The 20,771-nt window shown below is 50.6% G+C and overlaps 3 protein-coding genes, 1 long non-coding RNA gene and 8 other non-coding genes across 20 annotated transcripts in view; 1 reads left to right on the top strand and 11 right to left on the bottom strand.

The window, feature by feature from the left end:
- The window catches only part of Stx5 (syntaxin 5), a 23,911-nt gene extending 21,043 nt beyond the window's left edge, over positions 1-2,868 (bottom strand). The window contains exons 1-5 of one of the 2 annotated variants that reach the window (XM_023707000.1): positions 2,760-2,868; positions 2,067-2,323; positions 847-917; positions 636-691; positions 358-428 (exon numbers count right to left, since the gene is read on the bottom strand). In XM_023707000.1, the coding sequence (XP_023562768.1) occupies positions 358-428; positions 636-691; positions 847-917; positions 2,067-2,303 (435 nt within the window). In that variant the 5' untranslated portion in view covers positions 2,304-2,323; positions 2,760-2,868. The other variant, XM_004646704.2, reaches the window with a different exon arrangement.
- A 636-nt stretch (positions 2,869-3,504) lies between these two features.
- On the bottom strand, positions 3,505-9,049 carry Wdr74 (WD repeat domain 74). 2 transcript variants are annotated; one of them, XM_004646734.2, is made up of 11 exons: positions 8,943-9,049; positions 8,759-8,865; positions 8,553-8,674; positions 6,713-6,788; positions 6,456-6,602; positions 6,262-6,363; positions 4,710-4,810; positions 4,571-4,626; positions 4,062-4,207; positions 3,908-3,964; positions 3,505-3,700 (listed from the first exon to the last, which is right to left on the bottom strand). In XM_004646734.2, exons 1-11 carry the CDS (start codon positions 9,004-9,006, stop codon positions 3,524-3,526), a joined length of 1,155 nt encoding a protein of 384 aa, XP_004646791.1. In that variant the 5' UTR covers positions 9,007-9,049; the 3' UTR covers positions 3,505-3,523. The 2 variants fall into 2 exon arrangements, with proteins under 2 accessions (XP_004646791.1, XP_023562834.1); XM_023707066.1 differs by lacking the exon at positions 3,908-3,964.
- A 2,268-nt stretch (positions 9,050-11,317) lies between these two features.
- LOC111814198 lies at positions 11,318-11,508 on the bottom strand. Its single transcript, XR_002819247.1, has one exon. It is a non-coding gene; the product is annotated as a U2 spliceosomal RNA (small nuclear RNA).
- Positions 11,509-15,868: 4,360 nt separating this feature from the next.
- Positions 15,869-19,050, bottom strand: LOC111814181. 7 transcript variants are annotated; one of them, XR_002819230.1, is made up of 10 exons: positions 18,995-19,050; positions 18,595-18,641; positions 18,314-18,406; positions 18,086-18,136; positions 17,740-17,764; positions 17,454-17,617; positions 17,122-17,167; positions 16,910-16,945; positions 16,675-16,708; positions 15,869-16,362 (listed from the first exon to the last, which is right to left on the bottom strand). It is a non-coding gene; the product is annotated as an uncharacterized LOC111814181 (long non-coding RNA). The 7 variants fall into 7 exon arrangements; XR_002819234.1 differs by lacking the exon at positions 18,995-19,050 and having other exon boundaries at positions 15,869-16,002; positions 16,095-16,362; positions 18,595-18,965; XR_002819232.1 differs by lacking the exon at positions 18,995-19,050 and having other exon boundaries at positions 15,869-16,157; positions 16,242-16,362; positions 18,595-18,965.
- Positions 16,074-16,199, bottom strand: LOC111814193. Its single transcript, XR_002819243.1, has one exon. It is a non-coding gene; the product is annotated as a small nucleolar RNA SNORD22 (small nucleolar RNA).
- On the bottom strand, positions 16,515-16,583 carry LOC111814192. Its single transcript, XR_002819242.1, has one exon. It is a non-coding gene; the product is annotated as a small nucleolar RNA SNORD31 (small nucleolar RNA).
- Positions 16,773-16,846, bottom strand: LOC111814191. Its single transcript, XR_002819241.1, has one exon. It is a non-coding gene; the product is annotated as a small nucleolar RNA SNORD30 (small nucleolar RNA).
- Positions 17,016-17,080, bottom strand: LOC111814187. Its single transcript, XR_002819237.1, has one exon. It is a non-coding gene; the product is annotated as a small nucleolar RNA SNORD29 (small nucleolar RNA).
- LOC111814188 lies at positions 17,836-17,909 on the bottom strand. Its single transcript, XR_002819238.1, has one exon. It is a non-coding gene; the product is annotated as a small nucleolar RNA SNORD28 (small nucleolar RNA).
- LOC111814189 lies at positions 18,208-18,277 on the bottom strand. The gene has a single exon (XR_002819239.1). It is a non-coding gene; the product is annotated as a small nucleolar RNA SNORD27 (small nucleolar RNA).
- On the bottom strand, positions 18,473-18,545 carry LOC111814190. The gene has a single exon (XR_002819240.1). It is a non-coding gene; the product is annotated as a small nucleolar RNA SNORD26 (small nucleolar RNA).
- Positions 19,051-19,178: 128 nt separating the features above from the next.
- Slc3a2 (solute carrier family 3 member 2) overlaps positions 19,179-20,771 on the top strand; it is an 18,078-nt gene continuing 16,485 nt past the window's right edge. Inside the window, exon 1 of the mRNA XM_023707009.1 lies at positions 19,179-19,454. Coding sequence (XP_023562777.1) covers positions 19,346-19,454 — 109 coding nt within the window. The 5' untranslated portion in view covers positions 19,179-19,345. The remainder of the gene's footprint in view (positions 19,455-20,771) is intronic.

Here is a 20,771-nt window from a genome sequence, read left to right as displayed (position 1 = left end):
GGCCCTGTGCTTTGCCAAGTTTGTTCCAAGTAGGTGCTTTAGACCACTGAGCCATCTCACCAGCCCCTCAAGCACTATTTTTTATGAGAACTTTGCTACACCATTCTTCATACTCATAAGGCTAGACTTACAAAGCTGGACAGTTTGTCTCAATAATAAACTCAAAAGCAAGAATCTTGCCTCGGTTTCGGTCACCAGTGCCCAGTATACTAGCTTTCACATGGCAGAGGAAAGCGAGGGTTTAGCAGTCAATGGAGTAGCAGGGTGCGTAGGGCTGACCCTGGACCTCCACAGCAATGGCAGGTGCTGGGCATGATCTGATTAGAATGAAGGGTGACCAAAGAGCCAGCAGCTCACCTGTTTGATGATGTATGTTAGCTCCTCGATTTCTACTGCTTTATCATCGAAGAGGGACTTGCGCTTTGCCACTGCAGAGACAAAAGATGTGACATTGTAACAATTGTAACAAGGCTCAAAGAACTACCAGTGACATGGCTCACTGGCAGAACCCTACCCTAGCATGCACAGGTCCTGGGTTTGACAGCTACTACCCTCTCTGAAGAAACACAGGGGTACAGCTCCTTGACCCTCTTTGCCTCACTGCCACACGTCTGAAAGACTCCAAGAACACTCACAGATTGTCAGCTTCTCCAGCTTGGCAAACGTGTTGCTGAGGTCTTTCCCAATGCGCCTGTGAACGATCAGCAGAGAACATGGTAGAAGGCAGAAGACATCTACTCCCCCATTAGGGCCAGTCCAAGCCATTACAGCCCTCACAACCAGTCCACCACAGGAAGCCCACCCTGGGTCAGGACATCCCCTTACACAGAGCTGTCCTCTACTTACTTGGCCATAAGGGTAAATTCACTGCGCTGTCGGGCAGCACATAGAGCTGGCTTATTTGTCTGGATTCCATTCTGCAAAGTAAAGTCAAGAAGGTCAACTTGCACTTCCTCCTTCCCATTTCCAATTTTCATTTCCTCACGTGTCCACTACTCTAGTACTGGTAATACCATCATTGGCCAATCCAGGTCAGTGGTATCTTATCAAAACAGACAAGTAAATTTTCAGGATTTAGAAAGTATGTGGGCTGGGGAGATGGCTCAGTGGAATAAGTGCTTCCCTGGCAAGCACAAGGGCCTGAGTTCAATCCCCGGTTCTGCAAAAAAAAAAAAAAAAAAACAAACCAGATAGTGTGGGTTTAGGGCAAGTAAACTGTTTAGAATCTTCCTTTCATAAAATGAAAATAATTTATTCACCCCTATTGTTTTCAAGAGCAGGTAATGGGCCGGGGAGATGGCTCAGTGGAAGAAGCGCTTACCTGGCAAGCGCAAGGGCCTGACTTCAATCCCCGGTTCCACCAAAAAAAAAATAAAAGAGCAAAAGAGAGCAGGTAGTATAGAAGATGGAAAAAACTTGACAGGATTCTCTTGACACATTGTTAAGCAATAAAAACCAGCAACTAAATAGGGTATACCGATGAATGTCCATTTTGTATCTGTGTATTCAAAGTGGTTAGGATAGATATATAGTTGCATTCTCTTAATGAATAGAATGACTTGTTCTAATGGTGTTTGTAAATAGGATCTCAAGTCCGCATGCACAGCAATTAACCACTAAGAAGAATATTTGCAGTGTGTTATTTGTTGAAACTGTACTTCCGATTTGATTTGAAACTGTCTCATTGCTGTTTATCAATAAAATTTTGGGGAAAAAAATTAAAAAAGAAAAAAAGAAAAACCAACTAATATTACCAGCCTGCCGAAATCAGGGAATCAAGAAAGAAAACTGGAAAGTTCTTGCATATCACATAAAAGAGTAATTGCTAGCAGGAGCTGAACAGTAACAATCTTAAAATGGTTACTCAGGTCCCACTTGGAAAATACTCTCTAATCCAAACAAAATATCTCATGGCTGCCTCCTTCCGGGGTAGAGATCCCACCCTCTGGGGGTTCCTTAAACAGCCTAGGTCCTTGTCTCAAGTTCCCGAGCGAGGAAGATCCTCAGGGTTTCCCAGCACAGCACCGGCCCCGCCCCATCGATCCCGCGCCCGGGTCCAGCCTCACCTGCCGACTCTGCAGCGACCTGCAGGCGGACAGGAACTCCTGGGTCCGGTCCCTGCAGGACATGGTGCCGGGCGGGGGCGGGGGCGGGGCCGACGCCGCGGACGGGGGCGCGGCGTCGCTACGGCCTGTGCCCGCAGTGGCGGGAGACAGGACAGGGGACAGGACCTGTGTCTTCGACAGCCCCAGGTAGACGCCCTGATCCGTATTCTTAGCCCCGTGGCGTTTCCGCGGGATCATTGGGCCACATCAGCTCGGACCTTGGCGGAGGGAAGAGAGTCATCGCGGCTGCCGCCTTCCCGCCCGGCCCAAGTCCCGCGCTCTGCGGCAGGAAGGGCCCGTGTCGATCTGCTGCTCCAACCCGCCGAGCGAAGGCCCAGTAGGAGACGCGGCCGCAGCCCCAGAGGGACGCACTTCACCCGGCCGAGGGGGACCTCAGGGTGTTTATTCGAAACAGGAAGTACCACCCCGGGAAAGTCCCGCCTTCCACAAGGCTGAAGCCGCTGATTGGCTACGCTCGACGTTCTTCCGTACTGGGGTTTTCCTGGTTGGACGGTGCAGCCTTCGCTCGCCAGAGCCGGGCCGGCAGAACTTGTCTGCTGGCTCCAGCATCCCTTTCCCCGCCCGTTTCCGAGCCTGAGTCACCGCTGCCCCGAGCTTACAGAACGGCCAGGCCCCACTCAGAGCGGACCCTACCTCCTCGCCGCCGCCGCTGCAATCTTCCAGGCAGTCACCACCTCCTCCTGGCGCCGGAGCCGAGCACACTAAACAGACTGGGCACCGCCACGTCACCCATGCGTAGCCCCGCCCCGCTTCCCCTCGACCGCAACTCCGGCCTCCCATTGGCTGAGCTGGCACTATGGATCCGCCCCCAAATGAGCACCCAGCCTCTGGCCGGCCCCGCCTGGGGCGAGAAGCCTCAAAGTGCATAGCATGGACAGGGAACAGGTCGTAGCGCCGTAGCAGAGCTAAAACAGACATTTTATTCCTTGGGGACTGGATCAACCCTTTTCCGGCTGTTCCTGGCTGCACTCGTGCATGACTTCTTGGATCAGGTCCCCGGGCCTCTGAATGACTTCTGAATGTCTCGCGGACGACCGTGCGGAGCCCCGCCGGCTGAACACGGAGAGCCGCCGCCACAGCACGGTGATCAGGAAGCTGTCATCGGATCTGCGGTCCCGGTAGCCCACAGAGTCTTTCTCCTCGTCGCCTGCGGGCCTGCTGCTGCGGGCTCCAGTACCGTCCTTCTGGAGTGGCCTCGCTCTGGGCACCGGGTTCCCTTCCGCGTCCTTGTCTTGGCAGCAGCCCATGGTCCCTGGTGCTTGCTGGCCTCCACCGGGCACCTTGCAGCCTCTGTGACGTCCACCCCCATCACCGACCCTCCCCTCCCCCACCGCAGACACGGGGGCGGGGGCCGGAAGCAGCAGGTGGGAAACTGTTTATTCACGGGGGCTAGGAATTCAGGGGACCGTGGCTCTGGGACACTTTCTCCTCTTTCGGGTCCCAGGAGCCCTCAGGGTCCGGTTCGCCTGCGGGAGCTGCCGTTTGGCAGCCGCCTCCAAGGATGCCCAGAGCTCATCCACCTCAGAGTCTTCTGGGGGCTCCTCGCTAGGCTCCTGTGGTTCTTCTAGCTCATCCTGGTACAGGCAGGAAGCTCGGATCAGAAAAAGACAAGGAAGCCCTGGCCCCGTAAAGAAAGGCTGTGGGTACCCCGACCACTGCCACCATGCTCTTGGCTGTCACCCTTGAAATGACCCTAGAGAAATTAAGGAACGGGGCAGGTCCATAAGCTGTACAGGCACTGTGCCAGGCGCCCTGGACTCCCAGGTTCCCACAAGCCTCACCTCCCAGTTTTCCCTGCCTGACAGGAGGAGGCAGTTCAGTCGAGACTTAAGATAAACCTGCAAAAGAGCAGCAGTCCACGTTGAGGCAGAAGCGCGCACCCAGTGCAGGAGCAGGGGCCTGGGCTCCGGGGCGCTGGGCTGAAGTGTGGCTCACCTTATGTTCCAAGCCACGCGGGCGCCGGATCCTGTGTATCCTCAACACTCTGTCGAGGCCACAGGACGCCAGCAATGGCCTCGAGGGGTGGCACTGCAGCGCTCGGACACCGCCTGCCAGCCCCCGCAGGCAGCCCAGGAGGCGCCCTGTAAGGGAGAAGCCAGCCACGGCGCTGTCAGCGTGTAATGCTAAGAGCACCTCACACTGCAGCTCTCAGCCCCACGACAGCCCCATTTGTGCATTTCTTTCTTTTTTTGGGAGATAGGGTCTCGCTATGCAGTGTAGGCTATGCCTGAAGACTGACTCACTTTGGAACCCAGGATGGTCTTGAACTCTCAAAAGTCCTCTTGCCTCAGCTGCCCAGTGCTGGGATGAGAGGTGTGCACCAGCATGTCTGGTTAGTTTTTCTATTTTACAGGTGAGCTGGCACTGGATGGGGGCTCAGTGGCTCCCCAACAGCCTTAAATGAAGACCTTGCTTCCCCCTTGCCCCTTTCCTGGTAGGCTCACCTTGCCGAAAGTCAATTTCTGCCAGCTGCCCACGAGTGTTCCCAACAATGACGGAGCTGCAGTGGAGAAGAGGCAGGTGGGGCGGGCAAAACCTTTGGGATCCCCTTCTGACTCCGACCCTTCCCCTCTAGGCACACACTTGCCACCAGGAGTGAGAGCCATGGCTGTCAGTGGATACTCTCCATATGTGGTCTCTAGAACTGGCCGGCGCTGGGGGGACGTAGGATCATAAACACGGACCTAAAGGAAGCCCATGGTGTTGGAAGACCACGCCCCTACCACACACTGCCCCCCAACACCTCCATGTTATCTCCTTTCTTCCTGCTTGTTCATGACTTCTGGGAAATACCTCATCTCTGAGTGCTGGCGGGAGGAGGGTTTAGGGCTGTTCAAGAATGTGAGGGAGGTGGGGCCAGGGAGATGGCTCAGTGGAATGAGTGCTTCCCTGGCAAGCATAAGGGCCTGAGTTCAATCCCCACAAACACACACACACACACACCAAAAAAAAAAAAAAGAATGTGAGGGAGGGGCTGATGAGATGGCTCAGTGGTCTAAAGCACCTACTTAGAACAAGCTTAGCAAAGCACAGGGACCAGGGTTCAATCCCCCAGCACCACATGCCCTGGTGGGCGGAGCTGGCCACACACACACACACACACACACACACAATAAATAAATAAATAAAATTTTTAAAAAAAAAAAAATTTAAAAAGTGAGCTCAAGGCCAGCCTGAAGATAGTCTCAAAAAAAGAAAAAAGTGTGGCAACCACAAGGTCTTGAGTTTGATCCCAGTACCAATAAATAAATAAAAGGGGGGGGAGAGTCACAGGCTGAGGCTTAGTGCTAAGGCAGGAGAGAGGGTAAGGGCAGGTTCCGCTCAGCTTGGGAGTGAAGCAGGGGTGTGAGAAGGCAGCTATGGAGCACTGTCGAGGATCACCGGAGTGACTCCTTGAAAGAGGAAGCGTTATCCTGACCCTATTTCCAGGTATTGACACATACAGAGCTGACTAGGTCTTTTTCTTACCCCCTTCAACTGGCCTTAAGCAATGGGTATCAAGATGGTCAAGGTGCTGGTGGCAGTCTTTTAAGAGAGCAGGCTTTTTTCCCCAGAAAGTCCCACCCATTGCTCCCTAGAGTGAGCCAGGTTAAGGAGCCAATGCTCCACACTGTCAGCTGGGATTGAGCCTTTTGAGATAGGAGGCTGTGACTTTCTGAGGCTTGAAAGATAACACATCAGAGCTGAAGCACAGACCCCAAAACACTAGATACTACCTCAGTTGTGTCACAGAGATTACTCTCTCTGCATATTGCAGAGGTAAATGCAGGGCTCCTATCTAGCCCAGCTCTCAGCACTCACCTTCCAGTCATTCTCACAGTCACTCATCTTCAAGCCACTCCTTTGTGAATTAATGAAACCTGGCTTTGGCCTTGGGACAAGGCCTTTGTTCCAGATAGCCATCACTGTGGCTGGACTTAGGACCCATTGGCTCCCAAAACTACAAATATGCCTTCATGTCTTAATTCTCACTGTGGATTGCAATGGGTGTGGGAGGCTAGAATGAACCTGATGGGACTTCAATAATTTACCCATGGGATTACAAATATAAACTTCCCAGACCCCAGTGAACACTGGGAAGAGCTCTCCATAGTGTACCACTTTAGGCCTCGGCTGGGGTTAGACAGTGCTTTACCTGGTGATACCCAGTGCATGTGATGAGCTTCTGCGACCCAGGGATGAAGTATATGTCCTGGTCCCAGACTGGTACCCGCAGGTCGAGCCAGTCATTCCGCACCTGTGGAGCAGGGAATCGGGAGCTGGCTGGGCTGTTTCCTTTAGCCCCTCACCACCCTGGTCCGAGTGCTCGCTTTGGTTTTGGACACTCACATTCTTGGCTCTGAACAGGGGCTCCTCTGGCCTCTGCAGGTCCCACACCTTCAAGGCATTCTCCTTGCCCCCAGTGGCAACCACATGGGGGCGGGCTGGGTCTTGGCGCATCCTGCACACCCCGGGACCCACCTTAAGCTCCAAGAGCTGAGAAGAAATGGGGAGGGGAGAGAAGACAGTTTTAGTCTATCTTCCTTTTCCAAAGCCCTCCCTTGCCTGGCTCCTGCCCACCCTACCCACAGGAAAGAGCGTCTCACTGGGTCTGAGGGTGCCTCCTTGTCATCGCTGCGCCAGACGCTGAGGACCCCGGAATCCACACATGTGATGAGCATGCTACAGGCAGAGGAAGGTACTGTTGAAAATAAAAAGCCCCAGCCAACACCTCCAAATTTCTAGTAAGCCTTCTGAGTTGTTCCCTGGTAGCCAGACATTTCAGGGCTGGCAGGCCCCCTAACAGCCTAGTTTATAAAGAAGCCTCTGGCTGCCTGCAGTGGGACAGAGAGTTTCCTGCTTACCTGTTATCTCAGTTTACTTAAAGAGTAGGAGGGGTTACCAGTTTTGTAAGTGAGGAAATGGATATTGTGAGAATGTCAATGTCTCCATATAAATACCCTTCCCAAGAACTGCACTGGGGCTTCTTTCCAGAACCGGAGCAGCTTGAGGCTAGGCCCCTTTTCACTTCTGTCCATCTTACCACCAGGTTTCAGGCTCTCCAGACTGCTTGCTTGGGCTGTGGCAACAATCCCACCACCATCATCACTGCTTTCTCCAATCTTACCCATTCCTATAGGCTCACAGGTATACACATAGCACTTCCTGTTCAAGACTCACTAACCCCTGGGCTGGCCAAATAGCTCAGCAGATTAAAATGCCTGCAAGCAGGTGCAGGGGCTGGGGGTTCGATCCCCAGGCCTGCCATGCCGGCCCTGCCCCCAGCCATGCTGAGACAGCGATTGACATGGCTGTGGAGGCACATGCCTGTAATCCTAGCTCTTGGGAGGCTGTAAAGAGGAGAATCACTAGAGTCCGATTTAGTAGTGAGACCCTGAACACCCTGTAGATTCTTCCCTAAAATACATTTTAAAAAATAAATAGGGGCCAAGGAGATAGCTCAGTAGAATAAGTGCTTCCCTGACAGGTGCAATGGCCTGAGTTCAAGCCCCGGATCCGCAAAAAATAAATAAATAAAAGAAACCAAGTCACTGACTCCCTACCCCTACAGAAGTGGAAACCTCTCAGCTGAGCATGGTAGTGTACATGTGTAATCCTAGCACATGGTGGCGGAGGCAGAAAGATTGCCATGAGTTCAAGGCCAGTCTGGGCTATACAGTTCATGGCCAGCCTAAATCATAGAGCAAGACCCTGTCTTGAAAAAAAAAAAAAAAAAAGTCCAGGGAGATGGCTCAGTAGAATAAACCCATCCCTGGCAAGCACAAGGGCCTGAGTTCAATCCCCGGTTCTGCAAAAAAGAAAAAGTGCAAATCTTTTAACTTAACGCTTAAAGCCCTCTGCATTTCATCTCAACAATACAAAAACCACCATATTAGAATGCTTCCTTGGCATTAGCCTCCAAATGTTATTTATACTAATATGTACCCCGTAGCCTGACCTCTGTACCAAATGCCTATACCCATCCTTGTTCTTTACCTGGACAATTCTTTTCTAGAATCTTTTATTTCATCTGTCATAATTCTACTCATCCTCGGACCCCCAGTTCAAAATTCCCGTCCAAAAAACAAAATAAAACAAAAAAACTCCCATCCATTACACATCCTTTCCAAAGTTCACCTGTCGAAACCAACACGGCCTGTTCACAGCTTTACAGTATATTCGAAGAAATGCCAGCCCTGTAACCTAACTACTAGACCTTTCTATGTTATTTTAGAAGCTTTCTTACCTTGGTAGTGCAAAACATAATGGTATCAAGAAAAAAAAAACCCAAAGTCTGCAGATTTCACTAAAGCAGAAGCTTCACCCGCGGCCCTGGCACTTTGCAGCGTCAGAACTCAGCAGGTATCCTGTAAACATACGAGCTCAAACACTTGTGACCCTTCCTGGACTGTCATCCAAGGGCTTGCTGCAAGGAGTCGGCCTTACCCCTCGGCCTGGGCGAGGCCCCGGAATGCGCCCTCCCCGCCGGGGCAGCGCCTCTGGCCCTCGAATGCGCCTTCCTCGGTGTTGAAGCACCTCACCATCCGGTCGGTGCAGCCCACCAGGATCTGAGGGCAGAGAAGGAGCAACGTCGGGGACTGGACGACAGGCAGGGACAACGGCGGGACACAGGGACGCGCCCAAGCACCCACCTGGGTCTCGCCGCCTGCGCCCCAGCACAGGACGCTCACCGCCGCCTCGCGCCGCGGCTGCCCTGTCGCCGTGAAGTTTGATGCGTGCTTTCGCTGGAGGTCCACCCCTACGAGACAAGGCGTCAGAGGCCCTGGATCGGGACAGCGCGGCGCCCACACCTTCCACGTCCGACCCCGCACTGACCTTTCAGAATCCCGGTCTCGGTGCCCACCCACACGTGGTAACGGCGCGCCGAGGAAGCCGCCATGGTGGGCCCGGGCGCCAGCTGCTCGCACTTCCGGCGCACCGTGTGCGTCATCAGCCGGCGCCGGCTCTCACCTCCCGGGCGCCCTGTGCACCAGAAGACGCCGGGAGCCCCTTTCTGATGGTGCAGGTTCTTCTGTAACCCCACCCCCACCCCATCCCCCGTCCGGGCTTGATTAGATCCTTATGATATAGGGGAACGTAACTCCCGACCTGAAAGATACCTGGTTCGACTTGGTATTCTCTAAAACCGAAGGAGGAATTTTAGGAACGAACGGAGGTTAAGAGCAGAATATTTATTGGGGGAAGAAAGCTTTTGCCCGAGAGAGGGACAGAGGGGGGTCCGAGCGGGGAACCCCAGAACTCAGGCCCTTGTGCTTCTCAGGCAAGCACTTATTCTACGTTCAATCCCCCAGCACCACATGCCAGCCAGCCCCGTCCCCAGGCAGGCTGAGCTGGCCACACACACAAATAAATAAATAAATAAATAAAATAAAAATAAAATAAAATTGATTAAATCCAGGACCAAACGGCGAAGCAAGTCATGTGGCAAGCGGGTATGAACATAGAAGTTTGTCGGGGACCTAACCCGTAGCGGTTGGATTAGTGACTTCTTGGCTTCCTCAAGGTAGTGAGCAGTCCCGGATGCTTATCTTTAGGGTTTTTTTTGGCAGAACCGGGGATTGAACTCAGACCTTTGCGCTTGCCAGGGAAGCACCTATCCTACTGAGCCATCTCCCTGGCCCTCTGGATGCTTATCTTTAGGGAGGTCAGCATTTGTTTGATCTTTAGGCCTGGCCCCCAGCAGAAGCATCCATCTCTCTCACAGTTGTAAGGTATCTTTGTCTTCCGTGCTGCGCCTTTGTGGGTCTGGCCCTATCTCTGGAAAGTAAAAGTCCAGGTGTTGTTTTAGATTCTCCCACATGAGGCTCCTGCTGCCAAAATTTTGGATCAGGTCAGTTAACATTTGCCCAACAGTCTTTAGCTTTTTTTTTTTTTTTGGCGGAACCAGGGATTGAACTCAGGCCCTTGCGCTTGCCAGGGAAGCGCTTATTCCACTGAGCCATCTCCCCGGCCCCATCTTTAGCTTAATATGTAACAGACTAGTCTCCTTCCAGTGAGAGCTCTGTACTGGTAGTCTCGCTAAGCCGCTCAGACACATAGTGATCCTCCTACTTTTAGCCTCCCCAGCGCTGGAGTTACAGGCGTGGGCCACCATGCGCAGACTTGGTATGGACTTGGTATGGACTCAGCATGCCCTGGGGGCATGTGTTTTGGGAGATGAACCCTGGTCCCTGTGCTTAGCCAAGCAAGCGTTTAGCTGGCTATGCTATCTCACCAGCCCTAAGTAGCCCATCTTGTAGGTGGATCTGGACCCACGACCTTGAGGCAAAACTTTTTTAAATCCCAGCACTGGAGTTGGAGACTTGCCTGGGATACAAAGTGAGCTCAAGGACAGCCAAAATTCCATAGGGAGACTGGCTTATAAAGTCCCTGGGCAGGCGCCAGGGAGATAGCTCAGTAGAATAAGAGCTTGCCTGGCAAGTTCAAAGGGCCTGAGTTCAATCCCTGGTTCTGGAAAAAAAAGAAAAAAAAAAAGTCCCTGGGTCAGGGAGATAGCTCAGCAATCTAAGCACCTGCCTGGCAAGCAGAAGACCTAGGTTGTTTTTTTTTTTTTTTTTTTTTGCAGAACCGGGGATTGAACTCAGGCCCTTGCGCTTGCCAGGGAAGCGCTTATTTCACTGAGCCATCTTCCCGGCCCCAAGACCTAGGTTTGATCCCATGATGACCCCTTTCTGTGCTGACCACTGAAACTGGGCATGGTGGTGGCGCACACCTGTAATCCAGGCACTGGGGTGGCTAAGACAGGAGGATCACTGTGAGTCTGAGCTGCATAGTGAGACTCTGTACCTAATAATTAAGTATATCTTTTAAAAAAGTCCTAACATCTTATAGTGAATCACAAAAATCTCTTCCTTAAACAAAAAACTTCCATTGTTGGGCATGGTGGTGCATACCTGTAATCCCAGCACTCTGACTCTGAGACAGGAGGATCCTTGGGAATTGGAGACCAGTGAAGTAACCTCTAGGCCAGCCTGAACTGCATAGCCATACCCTGTCTCAAAAAGAAAAAAAAAAAAACACCGAAAACCAAAAAACTTTTTCTTTGGAACAAACTCTAGTAAGAGAGCACTATGATATAAATTGAACTACTAATAAGTAACTCAATACCAGTGTATGGCACTCACCTATAAACTACTCTCCTAATTACATATACTAGCTTAACTAAAGATGCTAATTTTGGAACATAACTTCTCCAATGCACAGTTCCTTGGAGGTGCTTGTAATACCAGATCCATGTGTAGAGTGGATGAAGCAAGCTTCTACTACATCTCTTACTCCTAAAAATCATTTGAACATACTGTCTTCAGACATAGGACATATCAGGTATTAGACATAGGAACAGACACTACATTTGATCATAGCTAAAAGGCCAAGAAGTGATGCTATGATTGTTGGCTCCTATGGTGTTTTACACTTCCAGAACAGTTGTAGATACTAAATTAACTTTCTTTTTTGTATTTAGGACAGCTGTATAGGGTCTCACTATGTAGATCGGACTCATAATGATCCTCCTGCTTACAGCCTCCAAGTGCTGGTATTACAGGCACACACCACCACGCCCAGTCTCAGCTGCCGTCTCAGTGTGCACCGGGGGCGGGGCTGGCACTGCAGGCCCACAGATGGAACCCTGGCCCCTGTGTCTGCCTAAGCAGGCACTTTAATCTGCTGAACTATTTGGCTGGCCCTAACTTTCAATGTCTATTACTTTTTAATTTCAATGCTCTGTTATTTATACTCTACAATGAGTACATTTATGAAACAAGACCATAAATATGGTCTTTTACAGCTCTGCTCGTTCCTTCCTTTCTGTATCTTGCATAAATCCACCCCCTGCTGTTTTCAAATCCTGGGATTGGCCAAGAAGTGAACCATGAAGTCATGGTTGTATGTTATGGGTCGGGTGATGAAAGAAACGACGAGAAGACCTGATGAATGTAGCTTCAGAGGTCTCACTGAGATTAGTCTCTCTCCAAGTGAGCCCAGAGCCTCAGAAGCATCTCACTTTTATTGAGGGGTAAAGGCAACTAAAGAATGTGCATAATTACCTAAGTGAATACAAACTACTGTCTCTATTGACTTCCACCATTTGCCTAGCACTAGGTTCACACAAATGCTAGCCGATAACATCCCAAGCAAGGGATCAAAGGACAGGGCGCCTGCAGGAGAAGCTGTTATCTGCTGCCTTGGGTCCCAGCTTTCCAGGAATTTGCAAACAGACAGCAACCCTCCTCGGGATCAGTCCAGGGTTCCCTGCTCTCTTGGGACATCAGGCTTTTGTCTCAAATCTGTATCTCTACAGTGCCCACTTGGCATCCTTGTCCACCCTGACAGGTTAGGGATTTTTGTTTTTCTACTGGAGATTGAACCTAGCCTCTTACGCTGAGGTACATTCTCAGCCCTTTCCTTTCTCTCTCTCTCTCTCTCTCTCTCTCTCTCTCTCTCTCTCTCTCTCTCTCCTTTCTTTCTTTGATGGAACCAGGGATTTAACTCAGGCCCTTGCACTTGCCAGGGAAACACTTATTCCACTGAGCCATCTTCCCAGCCCCCCTCTTTACCTCTGAAACAGGATCTCTCACAGGGTGGACTTGTCCTTGGGTCTTTTCGCCTCAGTCTTCTAAATATTAGGATGACAGGCCTGAGCCACCCACCCAGGCTAGGAATTCAGTTTCAGTGTGGTACCTGACTTGACCCTTCTTTTTTTAAAAATTTATTTAATGTGTGTGTGTGTGTGTGTGTGTGTGTGTGTGTGTGTGTGTGGCCAGCTCAGCCCACCAGGGGGCGGGGCTGACTGGCATGTGGTGCTGGGGGATTGAACAGCGGTCCCTGTGCTTTGCTAAGCTTGTTCTAAGTAGGTGCTTTAGACCACTGAGCCATCTCACCAGCCCAATTGACCCTTCTTTTTAATGTATTTAGTACAGGGTCTACAGGGTCTCACTACACAGATCAGACTCATAGTAATCCTCCTGTTTTCAGCCTCCCAAGTGCTAGGATTACAGGTGGGCATCAGGCGTCTCAGTCAGTCTCGGTGTGCCCTGGGGGCAGGGCCAGCACTGCCCACCAGGGATCAAAACCCTGTGCCTGGGTCTGCCTAAGCAGGCACTTTAATCCACTGAGCTATCTGGCTGGCCCTTGTACCTCGACTTGGTGGTGGAAGCCTGTGCCCACAACCCTCACCTCCTCCTCCCTTAGGTGGGACGTTTGTGCTGCTCCAGGGATCCAGCTCCGCCCTCCCCACCCTGGCCTCTCCTCTAGCCCAGGCGAGCCTGCTGTGGGATCAGCCAATGGCGGACTTGGGAACTTCATGCAAAACCTGGCTGTCAACATTTCAGACCTTGGTGAAGACAGAACTTCTAGTCCTATTGCCTGGGAAACTGTATTAACCTGGTGGTAAACAGGGAGCAGCGCTTCTGTGTCAAAAGGAACCTGGATCTGAGGCTGTTTTTCCCACTGATAGCATTTCAGCCCTCAAAGTTTCTGATAATCTGGTATTTCGTTTCTCTAGTATGGTGACCCATGGTTAAAATCCTCAGTGCCCGAGCTGCCATGCCCGTGTACTCCTGCCCAGCAGGTCCTGGACTGTCAGAAACAATCGCACCAGGAGGACTGGAACTAGCAAGAAGTAAATTCAGAAACCTTACTGGTCTCCTGAGGAGGTTAGGGTCGTCCCTGAAGGCTGGAACACACAGATGACCTGTCGACAGAGCCTTTGGTGAGGTCTGAGCAGAGGCCCTGACATCCTGCAGCTCCCATGCCTCAGCAACAATCGGGTGTCCTTCAGGTCAGCGGGCAACAGAACACACGAACAACAGGTCTCTGAGCCTCCTGCATTTGCCAGCTCAGCCCCTTTTCCACGTCTTCACCACCGTCTAAAACCCCAACCCAGGGCCGGGGAGATGGCTCAGTGGAATAAGCACTTGCCTGGCAAGCACAGGGGCCCAAGTTCAATCCCTAGTTCAAAAAAACCCACCTCCCCCCAAAACAAAAACCCCAACTCCTTACTATGACTGTGCCAGCCCTCCTGTGAGGGACAGGAGACAGACGTTCATGGCAGCAAGCCACCTAGAGGATCCACTACTACTGGACTCTGGCAGGCTGTAGGGACTGGGAGAGAAGACAGAGTCCTGGACTTGCGGGGGGAACACAGGCCTTGACTAGACCTGATTTTAGCCTCTTGAGACCCATTTTGGGCCTGACTTCTGGAACCATAATTTCATTTGTAACTCCTTTAAGTTTGTGGCAATGTGTTGCAAGAGGGGCAATTGCAAAACCTATAGCTGGATGCGGTGCTGCACACCTGGGATTCCAGCCCAAGAGGGTGAGGTGGGGGAAGAGAAAGTAAGCTGCTTAACTTAGCAAGATCCCCACATCACAGGGCAAAGCAGTTTTCACATACTATGGTGAGCTCCCACAGCAAGGTAGTAGGCCTCAGATAAGCCTGAACTACAATTATGACTTCCCCCAAATTTATATAGAATGCCCCTCAACACTCCTGCCTCAGCCTCCCAGTCCCGCTTGGGAGTGCTGGGATTATAGGCACGAATCAATGCTAGTTTTGTTTTTGTTTTTTTTTTTTCCAAAGTGTCAAAGCTTTGAGACCCAGTCCAGTCCTGAGCTCAGTATTGCTGAGACTTGTTTAGGGCTCTCAGTGGACCCCGAGAAAATGGCAATGGGAATGACAAGACCAACATGAGACAAAGCTGGGGTCAGGTGGATTCTCCTGATAGGAAAGCTACCCAAGCACTATAAAGCATTCATTCATACCCTGGAGTCAATTTCAACCTCCACCCAACAATCAACAAGTTGTAAAGGAGCACCCTTTCTCTAAGAGCTTTGTCCTGTACATGTGATTTCCAGCTTCACCTACTCTGGAGACACACCATGTAGCTCAAGCTGGCCTTAAAGTCATTAAGGATCCTCCGACCTTAACCTTACCCCCAAAGCCAATTACCACTTATTAAAAATCAGCCTGCAGGCTGGTGAGATGGCTCAGTGGCCTAAGGCACCTACTTAGAACAAGCTGCAACAAAGCATACAGACTGCGGTTCAATCCCCCAGCACCACATGCCAGCCAGCCTGGCCCCCTGGTGGGCTGAGCTGGCCACACACACACAATCACAGCTGGAAAGAACTATTTTAAATGATCTTCACTAATAGTTTCATCTCTAGGAAAAACCAGACAGGAATCAAAGAACAAGGGCATGGCAGATTTTTTTTGGGAGGACACACTGCTTGCTGGACTGGCAACGGTGCTAGAAGGCTTGCTGGGCTGCAGCAGCAAGAGGGCACCAGTGTTGGGACCCGGCCTTAGCTCAGTTGTTTAAGTGGCTGCTTCCACAAAGCTGTCAGCCTCAGGTTGCTGTAGTTCCATCCCCACAACACTCCAGCCAGCCAAACCACCCCTTAGGGCATTTAGAGCGAGAGAGAAAAAAAAAAAAAAAAAAAGAGGGCACCAGTGCTGTGCCCTTAATGAAACATGCAGGTTCTGGCTTGGGCTGTAGACTGAGGACAGGATCCAGAACCCAAAGCCAGGGCTGTGCCAAACTGTCCAGATCTTTGAACTTTCCTCTCCCATCACAAAAAAGCTGGGCTCCTACAGGGAACTCCCCCACACCCCCAAAGCAAGGACCACACAAGTAGTTTGAGAAAACAAGTTTATTACTGAGACAGGAGTGATCACATTACTAGTTCAACAGCCAGGGTAAAACTTTTTTGGAAAAACTTTAAGACTCCTACAGAGGGAGTTCAAAACAGGGTACACACCTCAGTCAACAAAACACCTACTTCTAGGCAGTGCCGGATCCACCAGCTACAGTATGAAAACACTCTACACCGTCTGAACGCTTACCATCTGTGTATGCTGGCTCCTTCCTGAGACCTGTGAAAGACAGAAAACAGCGATGTTTCTGCAACCAAGTATTTTCCTTCTCACATAAGGAAAATTCAATGATCCCTCAGACAGTTCCTTACAGAACAAATCCTCCTCTTTTCCTCCAGCCAGCCCCAGTGGGTTCACCTTTACAGGCTCTGAGGCTAGGACAGGAAGTAAGACTTCTGAGAATTTCATCACTGGGAAATTTTAGTTCAATAATTTACCTTACATGCACATACACTCACCTCTTGCTGTTTCTTGGGCTGATAAGAAACATGTTTTGCTGTTGCATGTGGGCACATGCCTGTAACCCCCACACAGACTGAGGCAGGAGTCCAAGGCCAGCCTGAATGGCACAGGGAGACACTATATCAAAAGAAGAAATATGGTTTTGCTTTCTCTTGTTGGGAATAGTTTTAGCTATCAGTGTTGGTTTTAAGATACACATATAAAAACCACAAATCTCAAATATTGCTGGCTGTAAAACAATTATTAACTTTGTATTATTGCTAAATGAGCTCAACTCAGAAAATACCTTTCTGTCACAGTGATCAGACTGGGGCGGTATTTAATTCATCATTGGTGAGCAGTGTTTCATCATTAATAATTCAAAGTTGACTATGAGGCCCAGAATTCACAGAACATGATTTTGTACTGGCAATATTATAAAGATCTCACCTGAAATGATTTCTCACCTCCAAAGATGCCGGACCTGAAATGTACAAGGTCAAGTCAGTGATGTTTATACACTGTGTCATCACCCAAACTATTTCTAGACAAATCAGATTTCCAAGTCTCAACAGCAAGTCATCAGCCGAACGAGATTCCATATAGGTAGGTCATCACACAGCCCCAAAGAGGCACTTTTCTTATCCAGAATTTGACACTTGTAACACACACCAAAATCACTCACCTGTGAATCATGTGGTTTGCTGGGAATAAATAGCACCTAGAGAAAAGATGAAACTGGTTGGTAACAAGGCTCCTCATAACTTGCATTTTCATTCTCATATGCTCCAGTTTCTCAGGTGTTCATGTGTTTTCACTGTCAGTCATAGTGAGCTAGTATAATTCATCATGGAAACTGCCCACTTCGTAAGATGAAAACAGAAGTTCTCAACTAACCTTAATGCAGAACATTTCCAGTTGTATACAGAGAAGCTAGCTGCTCCTGAATCAGAGAATCATTTATTAGCAAAGCATCCGAAAAGACCAAACCTAGCCCTTTTTTCTTTTTGAGACAGGGTCCTGCTATATAGCTCAGGCTGCCTCAAAGTCAGCAATGATCCTCCTGAGTGCTGGGATTACAGGCATCCAGCACCAAGACTGGCTGCAGTCACTGTTACTGGATCAGTGAAGTAAAGCTGTATCTTCCAGTTGTATAGGTCTTTGCTATTCCTACACAGCCTTTTATGGAACTCCTTCATCCTTCTTCCCAGGAACCCCAGTAGGCTCACCATTCCTGGGTCTAGGGCTGGGGGGCTGGTTGCAGGTGCTCAGCGTTTTCAATTCTTCCCAGAAGTTTTTTTTTTTTAATGGAACTGGGGATTGAACTGAGGGGCCATTCTTATTCCACTGAGCTGGAGCCTCTGAGCTAGGGAGTCTTGACACTAGCTGGCATCTAAAAAATAAAGGGAGAGCAATACATGTCACAAACAGGAGAAAGCAAAAATCTGTGCCTAAGTCGTGGGATTTGTCCCATGTATAATGGATCCACGTCATTTACAACAATAAACAACTTACCTTTAGATGAAAAAGTTATCAGGACCTGGGAAAGAGGAAAGTAAATATTACTTTTAAGTGTTAAGGACAAAAAGCCACTTCTTTATTACCAACAACTGCCATCAGAACTCTAACATGCTGTAACTGTCATACTTCACAGAGCATCAGGTTATTGATTCAAATCATCTGACAGTGTCATGAGAGAAGAGTGTACCACTACAAGAACCAACTGCGGACTCCCTTCTCCAATAACCATTAAGAACAAGGAGCAAAAAGGCAGCAATGGTCTCCTGATCATTTGCCCTTTGGATTGTGTTTCTTCTACTCAAAGGAAGAAATAACCCGATCCCTCATTTTGGGTGATTACCTGTGTTCATCCTGGGCAGTAAGTGAATTCCTCAGGACTGGTTATGAGACTCTGGAAACAGAAAAAGGTGTTGCTTATACTCAAGGAAAGACTATTTGAAAACTCCTTTATAGCTATGGTCCACTTCTCAGCATTAAAATGACATCACTCAGGACTCAGCCATATGCTTGTCATTTAAGTTCATCACGGTGTACTCCAAAGCGCCCCCAAGGCAAATCATGCACCCACCTGCAGCACCGTGCGAGGTGGGCCACTTCTTGCGCAGAAGAATGAGTCTCCTCTCATTCTCTAAGCAGTGAGCGCTTCTGAAATGAAACGCATCTGAAAAAAAGCACGCTATACTAACACCTCACTTTGAACTGATAAAGTCCAGTAACTGCTGATGTTGCCACTCAGAACTTCTGCTTTCCCCACTGAGCCATCAGAAAGAGAGAGTTCAGTTCTTATATCATCCCCGCAGCACAACCCAGAGGCCTCGTCAAGTCAGAAAAGAGAGCCACGCTACTTACCCGAGGGCGGCGGTCTCGGGCTCCCGTACTCAGACGCGCGCCCAGCCCTGCGGAGAGACGAGATTAAACACAGAGCATTTCCCGCGCAACAGTTGTATGGAGCATTGGCCGTCTGCTCAGAGAGAGTCGTCCTCATAGAGGTAGGCACAGGTCTGTGAGGTCCTCATCACAGAGACGGCTGCCCACACCGCGCGCCAGGGCGACGGCCATTTTGTCCTTCACGTCCCGCCACTGCAGCCAGGTCAAGGTTCCGCATTAGTGCACCGAGACCGTACCATAAGTGGGCAAAACGGGAAGAAGGCCTAGGGAGCGCTACGCTCACGAATTTTTTTTTCCCCGTTAACACGAAGTTAACGGGGAAAAAAAAAAAAACCCCAAACCACACGCCACGCGTACCCACCAGCAGCTTTGAGGAAATGAGGCCGCATGGAAGCCCGGGAGACACCTAAATAGCACCCCGCAAAGGCCCACGGGATTTTGAGGGCGGGGCTATATTCAGCGCATGCGTATTCGAAAAAGCGGCGGGCCTGGAGAGCTCAAGACGCAAATTTCCCGAGAAGGCCACTGAAGCGCATCGCCCATACACTCGAGGCAGGAAAAGACGCGCGTGCTCTCTGTCCAAAGCCTGCGGCTCGGAGTCGCGCATGCGTCCCTCGTCCCCTCACGACGTAGTGAGTCGTGCGGGCGTGGGGACTGCAGTGTCGCTGTGCCGGCACCCCGCTGGAGTCTTAAGTCCGCGAGCCCCGTCGCCATGGACCCAGCGGAGCCCGAGCTCCGGGCCGATGCCCAGGGCCCGCGGCCACCTCCGAGCGCGCTCTCCGAGCCTGACGCTCACGGCCACAGCGCGAGTGGCGACTCAGGTAGGGCCGGGCCCTGGGGACCGCGGTGGCGCGTCCTCCTCCCGGGCTCGGCTGAGCTCCGTCGCGGATCCTGTCCCCCCAGAAAGTGGAGGCACCAACACCCCTGTCGCATAGACGAGTGACCTCGGATCCGAAGCCCGCCCGCGCCCGGAGCCTCTGAAGGGGACCTGTGTGCGACACCCGGGTGAACACGGCCCCAGGGGTGCGCGGCGCAGGTCTGGCAGAACAGGGCCGCTACCCAGAGGAGTCGGAGCCCATGCAGTCTGCTCCTAGACAAGCATGCCACACTGGGACAAATGCGATCGCCCTCGGGCGCTGCTTCTCAGCCTCCTCCCTGGTCACCCTGCCCAACCCAGACGACACCCAACCCCAAATTCCAATAACGTACTGCATACATTGGCCTTGTGCGGGGCTAAAGCCTTTTTTTTTTCTCAGACGGGATCTCTTTCGCTGGTTCTCCAGGCTGGCCTTGTACTTACTATGTAGCCTAGGCTGGCCTCTTAACTCATGGCGATCCTCCTGCCTCATTCTCCCAGGAGCGTGCGCCTTCACACGTGTGAGAGGCCTTTTTAAGAACCAGGTTTTAGGGGCCAGGGAGATGGCTCAGTGGAATAAGTGCTTCTCCGGGAAGCATAAGGGTCTGAGTTCAATCGCCGGTTGCGCCAAAGAGAGAGAGAGAGAGAGAGAGAGAGAGAGAGAGAGAGAGAGAGAGAGAGGGAGAGAGAGAGAACCAGGTTTTACCACCTCCTAGAACCGAGAGGTTTACTCCCATGGGACCAGTGTTGTTCCCGAGAATGCCTCAGGGTGATGTAATGAGTGGTACTATACACAATTATGGATAAAATTACAGTTTGAATTTTTTATTGAGTGGAATAAATTCATTTACTAAATGCTTGTTCATTGCATGATACAGCATCTGGGGGAAAAGATAATACACTTGCCCTGAAGATGTTTGGTTGGGTTGATTAAGGTGTGCATGGCTGGACAGGGGAGATGGCTCAGTAGAATAAGTGCTTGTCTGGCAAGTGCAAGGGCCTCAATTCAATCCCTGATTCTGCCCCCCCCCCCAAAGTACATGACTGTAATCCTAGCACTCAGAAACTGAGGCAGGAGGATGGAAAAGTTGGAGGCCAGCCTGGTCTGCATGGAGTTTGAGGCAACCTGAAATACATAGACCCTGTCTCAAAAAGAGAAAATGAAACTCCAGGTAGAGTTTGAGCATGGGAAGGAAGGGTATGGACACAATTTCTGAAGGATTTTTTTTTTTTTAATATTTATTTTTATTTATTACATTTATTTATTGTGTGTGTGTGTGGC

Source organism: Octodon degus, unplaced genomic scaffold (assembly GCF_000260255.1).
Source record: "Octodon degus isolate 3935 unplaced genomic scaffold, OctDeg1.0 scaffold00279, whole genome shotgun sequence".
NCBI lineage: Eukaryota > Metazoa > Chordata > Mammalia > Rodentia > Octodontidae > Octodon > Octodon degus.
The sequence above is the reverse complement of the archived record's forward strand: the minus strand, read 5'-3'. Positions and strand labels throughout refer to the sequence as shown.